This window comes from Xenopus laevis, chromosome 2S (assembly GCF_017654675.1).
Source record: "Xenopus laevis strain J_2021 chromosome 2S, Xenopus_laevis_v10.1, whole genome shotgun sequence".
NCBI lineage: Eukaryota > Metazoa > Chordata > Amphibia > Anura > Pipidae > Xenopus > Xenopus laevis.
This window is the reverse complement of record NC_054374.1, coordinates 29,346,947-29,360,200: the sequence shown is the minus strand read 5'-3', so window position 1 is coordinate 29,360,200 and position 13,254 is coordinate 29,346,947. Positions and strand designations below refer to the sequence as shown.

Genomic DNA, 13,254 nt, shown 5'->3' with positions numbered 1-13,254 from the left:
CATTAGAAAGATTTCTCTAAAGAACTTTACACCCTCCTGGCCAGAAATTGGGCATTGGGTTCTAATTGTGCCACCGTGTCTCTGTACCACCACCTGGTCCTGCTGTGCTGAGGGGGGTTCTGGGTAAGTTGGGAAGGGGTATGCCATAAGGACAGAGCACAGCCCCCAATCTGGGTCTAGGTCCATAAGGCCAGGTAAAGGGCCCCCACATCAACTCCAATTCAGTTTCTATGTTCTATGGATTCCTCCCCGTGTGACTTGCAGGTCTGTGCGTCTCAGGCTGTTTTCGTCCCTCCATGTCTAGCCTTTAGACCAGGACTGGGGGCTGTTGATCTCAGGCCATAACTATTGCTGGTGCTGGTGGGCCGGCCGTGATTTTGTACGAGGCTGGGGTCTGGGTGGGCGGGTGTTGGGATGATTGTTGGGAACTGGAGGCCTTTCAGACTGAGACAAATTCTGTTGCTTCTGATGTTGGGGGGCCTGTTTCTCTGCTGTAGCCACATTTCGCTTGGAATGGGCTCCCCTCTTAGATTGCTTTGGGGGGCGGCTTTTGGAGTGGCCCCTGGGAGCTGGAGGCTTTGGCTGTGGCTCTGGGTCTGTCTGTGTTGGAGGCTGGATCAGTGTCTGTGTGTCTGGCTGGCTGAAGGGGCTTGGGAGTTGTCGCTCCTGTATGGAAATATCTTTCTTGTAACATATAGAGGCCTCTTCCTCACCTGCAAAAACAATATTCATATATATATATATATATTATATACATACACGCACAGTATGAACTGTAACCTGACCTCTCTATTCAATGGGAAATATCCCACAGATCATGTCGCTCACATACACCAGCAAGAACCTAATAATCTCATTCAGTTCTACTGCAGAATAAAGGGGTCCCACTCATTATCTCAGACCCCCACAAATGGTATAGGAGTCAATAAATGCACAAATCTTATCTGGGATGTTCTTACCTATTTTGGTCTTCTTGCACCTTGATCTGCTCACAAAGTAACTGAGGAGGATGATGAAGATAAGGAAAGCCACGCCCCCTGCAGCAATGGCTGGTATCATGAACCATTCCAGCTCTGGGGGGAGAGAAATGCAGGGGGCAGTGATTATATAGGGTGAAATACAATAATGCTCTTATTGCAAGTAAATTCCCAGCTTAAAGGGAAACTTCACACGCCAACTTCCCAGCTGAGCTCATCTTAAGCAGGTACCCGAGGACGGGGGAGGGGGTTCCCTGAAACATTGTACAGCCTGAGAATAAAACAATAGTTTTTAAATTATGTGTTTAATTCAACTAAAGAAAAACCTCCTCACCCCATGGAATAAGTACTGGTCCTCAGACCACCCCCCATCTTCCACAATGGGGCAAAGGCAGAGGATCCATCTGTTCTGACTTTGAGTCAATTGAAGGTGCTACAGGCACCCCCTCCTCATCAGCTCTGCGACTCTATTAAATGAAAAATCCAGGGGAATTTGTACCATACAGGTAACTATTGGGCCACTTCCCTAATTTCTATTACTGGTACATTAACCATTTAATTGCTGGAGTGTTTGGGTAACTAACAGAACTGACCCATTCACTACAGAGATCAATGTATTTGAGGAAAGGGGTTCAGAGCCTTGTAATCTGTGAATAGTGGAAGCATCTTTGTGGGTGCTGGGGCTGTTTTTGGGTGTGACAGCCCTACCATCACATGCTTAACCACCAAATCCCATGGAATAATTTTAGCCCCAAACCGCATGGAATAAGTGTATCCAGTATGTGTGTGTTTGGGGGTACATGGGGGTACCTTGGTGGTCAGTGTGACAGTTGATGGAGTTGGTGTGTGTATTTTCACTGACTCGGTTCCTGGCGGTGCAGGTCACATTCCCATCAATCTCCACAGAGATGTTTTTCCCAACAGATTTGCTTTTGGTGCTTTGGGCGAGAAGTGAGTTGTTCCACATGATCTTCATCTCGTCCGGTGCATCCTCATCACTCACCTCACAGTGAAGTCTTATGTGTTTCCCACCACACGTGTAACTCAGCACCGGGGCAGCCACACGCTCTGCAACATACACACAACAACATGTTACTCATACTATAGATACTCACTACTCATGACTAGGGACCCACAGGTCTCGGGATATGTACAGTCCAACATAGGGATCATAAGCTGTAAGGGGGCCACGGGGGGAGTCACCAGATTTGCTCAGTAGAGATAGACTAGTGGCACATGGTGTCATGGAGCAAATGTCACCCACTGCCTCAAGCCCTCAATTCTTTTACATTCCGTGTGCCACAAAAACACTGTGTGCCACACATGCATTTTACACCGTGTGAGACCTTATCATAAAGTTGCTTCAGAAGGGAATGAGCGTCTTATTGACACCAAATGCCAGACATCACACTCTTGCTGTGGGGAAGGGTAATGCCCCTGTGTAACTGCCAATGCCAAAATTGGCACCCTGATTGCTTTGGGCACCCTCCTCCAAGGTTCCTATTATATATTCTGCTACAATGTCTTTTCTGCCAGTACCCACTCCTAGAGGCAGCAACTTGATAATACAGATGTTCTGCATGTTCTGCATGTCTGTATGTTCTGCATGTTATGTATGTTCTTTATGTCTGTATGTTCTGTATATTCTGCATGTCTGGATATTCTGTACAGATGAGAAGAAATGTCACATGATAAAGACTTATTTACCCAATTGCTTCCGACCTCACCCACTGACAAGTAGTGATGGGCAAATAAATTTGCCAGGCATGGACCTGCGGCATATTTCCACGTTTTCATACACGCAAATGTTTTCACGGAACTGCTGCGAAAATTCGCCTGTGTAAAATCCACCACGGCAAAAATAAAAAATTGTCTTGCATAAAAATTGCAGCTGGACAAAATTATTTGGACACCCTTTGATTTTAATGCATTTGGACAAAATAGTCGGGAGTATAAAAATTTACGCTCGTCAAATTGTCAAATTTATACCCATCACTACTGACAAGTATATATATATATATTTCAGGGACATGGAAAAGGGCACTGGACTTGCTTGTCTGTATTAACCTCTGGTTCTATCTGGGAGTTGGAGTGTTGCTAAACTGGACCATGGACTAAGGGGGAACTGGATATTGGGGATGTTATGGGCAGTCATTGCGGTTCCCTGAATTGTTATTCATGTTTCCCTGGTTTTTGTGGCAGTATAGGAACTGAATTGTTCTAAATGTCCAGACTAGTGGAACATGTGTTGTACCAGAATATGGACACAGATCCAGTTTGTAACAGAACCATGAATTGGACCCAGAAGGGCTCATAAAGGCCCAATTGGTAAAAAAAAAAGCTGCAGCAGCAGAAGAGAGAGCAGGTTTATACAACTCAAAAGAGAACTTTCCCCAAGTGAGGGGCCAATTCTTGGATCTATGAGAGAATTGTAATTTGGGTCCTGGACCTTCTACAGATAACATAGTAGAAAGAACCTCAGATCATCAGAGTTTAATTCTCCCCCACATTTAAGAAAATCAGTTGATAAGGCACAAGCTTCTCACTTCTCTTCACTGCTTCTCACATGCTCATGGCCTGAGACCAAAGTGACAGAAGTATAATAATTATGGGCAAGAGAGTTTCTCAGCACTTATGCATTTATTCCTTTTTATTTGTATTCACTGAACCTGTGTGTGGTTGATACTTTGCAAAGTGCCACATATCCTCGTGTTGCTCTTTAAATCCAATACAATTTGATCCCTGGTGACCATAGCCTCCAGCTAATACTCAAGGTATAGTAGACAGACGGAGTGCTGATCTCAATTGGAATTTTGTGGGCCAAGAAAACAGATCACATGATCAACTGGTTTATAAATGTTCATGTATTGGAGATGGTACCTGGGGGGATTGATAAGGAAATCCTACTGGGGAACAAAGATCATGATGTGTATGTTGATATAAAGACGGCTCCACTGTTCTTTTTCTTATAGTTGCACTGAACATATAATGGAGATGAAACATAGAGAATGAGGTCACATCCCAAAGTTGAATCATTTCTTGTAGGAACTTTTATAAACGGTTTGATCATGTGACTATGGTTGCACTTTTTATTGGCCACCACTGGGCTAATGGCATAGGTAGCAACTATGGCACAGAGCCGGCTGGTTTGTACTCATACAATCTATATAATATATATGCCATATGAATTTACAGTTGTTGCACTTACTGATCACCGTGACTGTAATGGAATGAGATGAGATTTGTTTGCCACCCTGGTTATACACCATCACCTTGTAGGTCTGGTCTCCCACCACATCCAGCCGCTTGACAAACAAGGAGCCGTTCCTGAAGAGCTCACACTCACAGCCCTTTACTTGATGATATGATAACGAATCCCTGAATCTCCCCATTGTGTAACCATCGCCATTTTTCCAGGTCACCTGGTCATTCTCAGCATTGGGATAGCCGGGGATATTGAGCAGAACTGAGCCATTCTGTGCCACATACATGGGGCCAATGTCAGCCGCCCAACCTGTGGGAGAGAAGAAGAGAGGCCTCAGTCACCCAATGTCCTGTCGCATGGGTTCCACAGTGTGATGAATCCTCAGATTAAATAAACCCCCTGAAATTGCTTGGATTGAGATCATAATCCTTCATAATCCTGTAGGTATGGCATCTCCTTCCCTTAGTCCCCGCCCCCCAGCACAACATATCACATCTTCTTAAGGCCCAGAACGCTGCAAAGGTTACTGACCTTGCCATTGACCTGTTGATTTTCTATTTTCTCAGTGCAATTCTATAAATTCACTCCATCATATCCCATCATCATCAGGGCTGGATTTACATAGCGGGCGCCCCTAGGCCCACTGCCGTTTGTCCCCCCTGTCCCCTACCATTTATTCATGCAAATTTTCATGGAGATTGTATCTCCTGCGCATCCCCAGTGTTTTTGAACCAATGTGGGTGTGGTTGGGCAGCATGCCCCCCCTAAAATCCTGCCACCCTAGGCCCGGGCCTAGGTGGCCTTCCCACAAATCCGGGCCTGATCATCATTTGCCCAATACTTTTTAATGTTTATTTGTAGGACTTTCCTAATTAGTGTATGCAGTTGGGTGTGGCTTATAGAAGGGGCAGTATTTGCTGGGTGTGGCTTACTAGTAGGGGGCAGCATTTGGTGGGTGTGGCTTACTAGATGGGGCAGTGTTTGGTGGGTGTGGTCTGACTAAATTAGGAAAGTTGCGAAAATAAGTCACCAAATAGTAACTTAATGCATCTCACAGTAGCCCCTGTTGTACATGCCTCACACACAGTACAAATGCTGCAGCAACAACCCTTCATGTTACCCCAGTACCTTTGCACAGGGCAAGTGGCTCCCTCCCAGTACCTTCCCCCATACCTCCAAACTGTCCCGTTTTGAGCGGGACAGTCCTGCTTTTAACAGCTCATCCCGCAGTCCCAGATTTGTACTGATATTTCCCGAATTTCTTTTTGATCTGCTGCACTGAACAGCCAGAAAAAGATACAAGGTTTCTAACTTAATTAGCTCTTGGCAGAGAGCCCAGAACGCAAACTTAGGATATTTTTGTAACAGTTTTAGATAAGATAAGACTCACAGCTTAAAGGGCAAGTCACCTTCATTAGCAAAACTGTAATAACACATAAAAACCATTGAAATGTGTTCAAACTTTCATAACCTACCAAATTTTGTAAAATGGACATGGTAATTAGGGGGTGTGGCCACAAAAATTTTCGCAACGCTCCGCGCGGGAAATCTTTTTGTCCCTCTATCTGTTTCCAAAATGTTGGACGTTATGCCCTTTGCTCAGCTGTATCAGGTGTCTTTTAATGGCAGCATTGAGATACGTGGCACTAGATTTGTACAACCACACGAGACATTCCGACACTTATGATGCAAAATGAAAATCACATAAGGGAAATCCAAAGGTTTGTTACGTGGGTGCATAACACAGGCATAAATATAATATTGGGGGGACACTGCACGGGAAACCATTGCTCTGTAGGAAACACTTTCTGAGAAAGGGGCGTATACTTTCTATCTCTATTATCTCACAATCCACAGCCAACTGAAATAAACATACGTGTTAATTCTGCATTTATTTCTATTGTCTGCAAAGCAATTCTATGAAGCTGAACAATTTCTCTAAAGACAGATTCTTTCCACCAATTCTCCTGCTTGTGCTATTCTCACATTTACCACTAGGTGGTGCAAAGAGACAGCTGTATGGACAATTTCTGAGCTAAATCATCGTATTTAGATAGTTGTGCGTGTATATACATATATGTATACACTTATACACGTGTATCAATTTTATACTAACTATGGATCTTGAGATTCCAATAGCCTATGATATTATGCTTGCAGAAGAACTAATCCAAGGCACTATTAAAGTCATTAATAGAATCAGCCAGTCACAAAACCCCGGGTGGGCATTCACCAACCTCATTGTCCTCAATGTGAAGAACCACCTACGTTGCTTCAAATGAAAGTTCTATTCTTCTAGTCTGAAGGGGAGGCCTCTGGTACGGTGATCCACTTTATGGGTAAAAAAGTCCCCTGCTATTTGTCTATAATGTCCTCTAATGTACTTGTAAAGTGTAATCATGTCCCATTACAAGTGTCTTTTTTCCAGAGAAAACAACTTCAACCTTGACAGTCTACCCTCATAATTTAAGTCTTCCATCCCTCTAACCAGTTTAGTTGCACTTAGTCTCTGCACTCTCTCCAGCTCATTTATATCCCTCTGGAGCCCAAAACTGCCCCCATACTCCAAAATTATGTTTCATCCCTTGAGTTTATGCCCTTTTTTTTATGCAAGACAGAACTTTACTTTCCACTTCATACCTTAACCAATTTAGTTGGCAAGAAGCTCTGAAAGCTAAATCAGAAGAAGATAGATCTGGAGAGTCTTTCAAGCTTATATGGTTTCTTTATTTTGAGATTTATGATTCTAGAAACGGGCCAAATATTTTGTTTTCTTCGTATGTAAAACATTTGCTTGTCAGAGTATCCAGTTTTCCCATAAACAATGGTTCTCTCTTTCTTTGTCATCCACTGGATTATTTATATGTTTTATTATTTGTATATATATTCACTTTATTATCATTTTTTTATTAGGCCAGCCAGCATGGTGGTAGCATTAGCACCCCCGGTCCTGCAGCAGTCACAGTCAGTGCCAGTCAGGGGCGATCCTGGCCCCTCTGCCGCCTGAGGCAGCAGCAGTTGCTGCTGCCCCCCCTCCCCCGGAAATTCACTCTTAAAGTACCAAGTGGGCAGAGAATTTTGTTATTTTTTTTTTTATTAAAAACTTCAGGTGAGGATTTGGGTCGGCCAGCAGAAGGGATGGTGCAGGGGGCAGTCGGCCGGGCCCAGCAACAGCTGTAGAGGCAGAGCCAGCCTGCGCCTGAAAGTGAAACAGACAGACAGACCGTTTGCTGGCAGCCAGTGAAATAATTTCTGCAGACACAGTGAAATAATTTTTGTAGCCTGCAGACAGTGAAATAATTTCTGCAGATAGTTAAATAATTTCTACAGACAGTGAAATAATTTTTGTAGCATGCAGACATAAATACGCTAGCTTCATGTGCCATTGCCTAAGCTTTAAACCACTAGCGTATTTACACGGCGGCCGATTTTTCAAAAAAAAACATGGCGCGTACCGCCCCAACATAAAGCCCTACCCTAGAAGGGGGCCCTGTGGAAAGTGTAGCCTAGGGACCGCACGTGTCCTTAATCCGCCACTGATCAACATTTTCCAGTTTGCTGCCCAGTTTTCCAATTTAGTCAAATCACTCTGCAAAATGGCAGCATCCTATATTTGAATTTGTCCTGTTTTGTTTTGCCACGAATTTCACAAATTTCCAGTGAAATTCGGGAAACTGGCGAAAAATTCGCTAAACGCCGATTTTGATGCCTCCTACAATTTGCCGGCGTCAAAATGGGCAAATTTGCGAATTTATTCGTCAGAGGCAAAATGGGCAAATTTGCGAATTTATTCGCCGGTGGCAAAACGGGCAAATTTGCCACAAATTCACGCCTGGCGAATAAATTCACCCATCACTAGAACCTATAGTTCTGCACAATTAAGGTTAGGACTACATGGACGTTTTCGGCGCTAACCGACGAGCTGCAACAAAACGACAGCGGCAAATTGCATGCGATGGAAATAAGGTAAGTGAATGCACTGTCGTATGGTGTCGCAGCGTTGATCTGACGCGAACTGCTGCCAGCATTTTGTAGCAGCGCGTCGGATCACGTCGAAAACGTCCATGTAGTCCTACCCTTAGTATCATCAGTACTTTCAATGCCCTCCTCCAGGTCATTAATAAACAAGTTGAAAAGCAAGGGACCTAGTACAGAGCCCTGCGGTACTCCACTAACAACGCTGGTCCAATTAGAAAATGTTCCATTTACCACCACTCTTTGTAGTCTATCTTTTAGCCAGTTCTCTATCCAGGTACAAATACTATGTTCCTTAATTTAATCAGTAACCTTCTGTGTGAAGTAGTCAGATGTCTGGAGAAATCATGGGACATCACAGTAATGATCAGTAGGGGCTAAAAGGGGCTGCTGGGAAATGAACTTACTAATAAATTATTTGCAATTAAAATAGAGGGAGTAGGGGCTTTCTGCTATGAGACATGGTGAGTACCTTGAGGTGAGTACTTTGCCTCAGGCGGCAGCTCCCCAGAAGTTACCAGGGGCAGCAATAAGCCGCTCCTGGTAACTTTAAGAGTAGAATTTCTGTTTTTTAAACTGTAAATTTGGCTTTTCTAGCGCAGAGAGCGCCAGCGATGCGCCCCCCCCCCATCAGGTGCCATCACATGCTGAAACACACCTGAGAGGGAGATTCAGCTTAATGAGCTGCTGCTGGATAATGAATAGAAACGAACGGGAAACAAAATTAATATATTTTAGTTATATTTTAATTAAATTTTAGAAAATGATGCAAAATAGAAAGGAGAATTTGCTGTTTGAGTAGAGTTCTCTCTTGAAGGCAAACCTTCAAAAGAGAACTTTTCTGCAGTGCCGGTTATTGAAACACAGAGATCTATTAAATAGGCTGTATCCATGCAGCTACCCATAGCAACTAGTCTGGATTTTATTTGTCTAATTGCCTGGGGACTGATGAAAGCTCTGTTGCTGTCAGTAACTGCACTGGTGTAAATAATGATTAGTCCATTAAGCCTGTCTGAGACTTTTATACCCCCCATGTATTTTCCTACAGACAATCTGCCTTCCCCAGTGAATATGTGACAAGAAGGGCACGAGGTTTGCATGAGACGTGTCAGTAGATCAGTGAGTTGTGTTGGATGGTGCAGCAGCGCTCTCCTTTGTGCAGGGCACGTGTGATTCAGTGTGTGGCGCACCACTTCCCTTCCCTCGCAGCTTATGCTCTGCAACATGAACTAAACATTCTCCAACACAACCTTTATTTGCTGCAGGAGCCACACGCGCAACTTTTAGGGTGATAATCCCACTTCCTGTGACCCAACTACTCGCAGCCTTTCAGCGCTGCAATTTACAACCAAGCTCTGTAATAAATACTCTTTTACTTCTATTCTTTGGGGCTTTGATTGATTTACCTTCTATTCTGCCTCTCTTCTGCCAGAATTGAGCCTGATGCTACAGACAGTGACCCCAGCAACCATTGCACAATGACCCCAATAACCATGGGACAGTGACCCCAATAACCATGGGACAGTGACCCCAATAACCATTGGATAGTGACCCCAATAGCCATTGCACAATGACCCCAATAACCATGGGACAGTGACCCCAATAACCATGGGACAGTGACCCCAATAACCATTGGATAGTGACCCCAATAGCCATTGTACAATGACCCCAATAACCATGGGACAGTGACCCCAATAACCATTGGATAGTGACCCCAATAGCCATTGCACAATGACCCCAATAACCATGGGACAGTGACCCCAATAACCAATGGACAGTGACCCCAAAAACCATGGGACAGTGACCCCAATAACCATGGGACAGTGACCCCAATAACCATGGGACAGTGACCCCAATAACCATGGCACAGTAAAACTTAGTCCCATTGTAAAATGTATAATTAAGCAATTTAATTCTTAATGGATCAGATAAAAATTGAGCATAGGACTGGCCAGATATGGGATGAGTTTGACGTAGTTGGCCAGTTTAAATATATTGCAATATATGGACAAACAATCCCTGTTTTGTTTAAAGGGTAAGGAATTTTTTAGTAGCAGTATGCACAAAATGTCGCTGTCTTAAATATATTGATAATGGGTTGAGTGCAGAGGACTCTTGTATTTGTCTATATGTATTTTGTGGTCACAGCCTCATTGCACCCCCGCCTAATGGTTTTAAAAATTAGTGGTGAGCACAACTTTCCCTTGTTTGTTACAGTGACCCCAATAACCATGGCACAGTGACCCCAGCAGCAATGGCAGAGTGACTAAGTTCATAGCTGTTATTGTGTTTACAGATCCAATAGTTGGATTATTATTTTGTAAATTTTTAAATGAAGAGGCCAATTGAATAACACATCTTATTTAATTGTAATTAATGTAGGGGGGGTCTGAATCAAATCACACCCACATTATATTCAGAAAGATGAAAGAGTCCTGACATACGGAAAATATGGAATTTGTTGCCCTTAATTAAATCTATCCAACTGAGTGGGAATCCTCTGCCCCTTCGACTGAGTGTATATAATTTATACTCTTTCCTACGCACTATATATGTATCCTACAAACTCTAATCTACTCACTGTGTATCCTTTATACTAATTATCCATCCTACTCCAACACTACTGTCATGTACATCCTTATACTGTCCCATACTCACTGTGTATCCTTATACCAGGGATCCCCAACCTTTTGAACCCGTGAGCAACATTCAGAAGTAAAAGGAGTTGGGGAGCAACACAAGCATGAAAAATGTTGTTGGGGTGCCAAATAAGTGCTGAGATTGGCCATTTGGTAGCCTCTATTTGGATTGTCAACCTACATTGAGGCTCTGTTTGGCAGTGCACCTGGTTTTTATACAACTAAAACTTGCCTCCAAGCCAGAAATTCAAAAATAAGCTCCTGTTTTGAGGCCACTGGGAGCAACATCTAAGGGGTTGGAGAGCAACATGTTGCTCGCGAGCTACTGGTTGGGGATCACTGTACGCTCCCCTACTCTTTCAGTGAGAAGGAGAGCACTCAAACGCAGATTAACTGCTTGTGGTTAATATTTATTCAAACTGCTGTACATGACATGTTTCGGGCCTCTAATGCCCTTTCTCAAGTGACACTTCAGAAAGGGTATTAACTGCCCGAAACATGTCGTGTACAGCAGTTTGAATAAATATTAACCACAAGCAGTTAATCTGCGTTTGAGTGCTCTCCTTCTCACTGAAAGTTTGGCAATACATACTTGTAAGAGGATTGAAGTATTCACCTATTAAGTGCTAATTGGCTAAGCACAGACTCCCTCACCCTCTACAGACTCTCCCCTACTCACAAATGTATCCTTATAATCTCCCCTACTCACTATGTATCCTTATCCTCTCCCCTACTCATTGGGTAGCCTTATACTCTCCCCTATTTACTGTGTATCCTTATACTCTCCCCTACTCACTGTGTATCCTAATACCCTCCCCTACTCACTGTGTATCCTTATACTCTCCCCTACTCACTGTGTATTCTTGTACTGTGCCCTACTTGCTGTGTATCCTTATACTCTCCCCTACTCTCTGTGTTCAGTCAGAATCTGATCAGTTCACCAGAAACAGACTTTGTTTAACATCCTTCTTATTCTTTATCTCTAACTCTTTTTCCAACATTGAAATAAAAAGTTTAATTTTCCCCCTTCTCGTGTCTCCCTGGAGCATCTCTTTGGTGGCACTGACTTTGTAAATGATCTAATTTCATTCATTGCCTGGTGCTTTTATTTGGCCCAGCACAGCCGAATTCCTGAGGCAATGGTACAATTGGTAAAACAGTTACACCCCACAGATACTGCTGCTGAGAAATAGGTCAAATTGTAACAGGGGATCATTGAGCCACGAGACTGAAATACCAGAGAGAGGAACAGATCAGTGGTCACTAGTGAGTTAATATTTTCCCTGATCCCCAATGGCTGATTAAGGTTAAGGGGGACTCACACTGACTCTTTTTCTTTTCTTTACTGACTGAAAAGCACAGAACGTTAAATACATTTAATTCCCTAAAATCAGGGGGTAACTACGAGGAAGTAGACCCTGCGGCTGCAGGGGGTGCCCAGGAGGTATAGTGGCCCCATGAGGCCCTAATTAATGAGTAATTTTAATATATATATTGGTAAAAAAGGTCAACCCCTGGAGAGTTTGGGGGCCCCTCAAATTATTTTGCTGTGGAGCCCAATAACATCTAGTTATGTCGCCTAAAATGGTATTATCCACCCTCTCCATATTGTATCTAACAGGCAAACACCTCATTGCCTCCTTGTATGAAATGAACAGCCTAGTGACCTATTTCTGCGTCTATGATTTCTTCCTTTACCCAACAGGAAAACCCGAGCTTTTCATTCTCACACTGGATTCACAGAATCCTCCTCCCAATTCAGCCGTTATTCAGTGACAGGTGCAGCAAAGCAGAACAAACTGACAGACAGAATTAAACTGTCAGTATATTTGCATCTGCAGACTTAAGGCTCGATGTCTTACCTGTACACAGGAGAATCCAGAGCCCAAAGCAGACATGTAGCAGCATCACCATTTCTGCACTGTGTGTGTGTGTATAGTAGGATGGGTGTAGGTAGGAGCAACTGTAGAATCAAGAGTATTGTTGAAATCACCTATAATAGGGTAACTGTCTGTAGTAGGGCTAGTATAGTTGCTAGAATCAATAACGGTGGTGCAAATGAAAAGATCTTCAGTAGGGATGGCACAGGCAGCTTGGTAGAACCACTAGTAAAGGTTCAAGTAGAAGGATCACCAGTAGGAATCGTGCAGGTAGAAGATATTTGGTAGAATTAGTGGTGTAGGCGCAACAAAAAGGAGCTTCAGTAGCAATGGTGTAGCTAAAGTGGTAGCATTAGTAGTGAAGTTGCAGGTAGTAAGAACTCCAGTAGAGATGGTGCAAGTAGAAATATCTGTAGGGGTGTTGGTGGAGGCAGAAGGACCTAACTAGGCTCAAGAGCTGGAGGAACTTGTTGTGGAGAAGGTGCAGCTGGCAGTGGGGAGTTGGCGCAAGGCAGTAAAAGTGGCTCGGAGTCAAAGAACAGCCCTATAGTGAAACAAAAAGGAGGGGGTTGGTGGTT

The 13,254-nt window shown here is 43.6% G+C and overlaps 1 protein-coding gene across 1 annotated transcript; it reads right to left on the bottom strand.

The window, feature by feature from the left end:
• Nucleotides 1-345: 345 nt before the first annotated feature.
• Nucleotides 346-13,186, bottom strand: LOC121400383 (T-cell surface antigen CD2-like). The gene is made up of 5 exons (XM_041583296.1): nucleotides 12,659-13,186; nucleotides 4,186-4,491; nucleotides 1,788-2,045; nucleotides 960-1,073; nucleotides 346-713 (listed from the first exon to the last, which is right to left on the bottom strand). Exons 1-5 carry the CDS (start codon nucleotides 12,708-12,710, stop codon nucleotides 346-348), a joined length of 1,098 nt encoding a protein of 365 aa, XP_041439230.1. The 5' UTR covers nucleotides 12,711-13,186.
• Nucleotides 13,187-13,254: the final 68 nt, after the last annotated feature.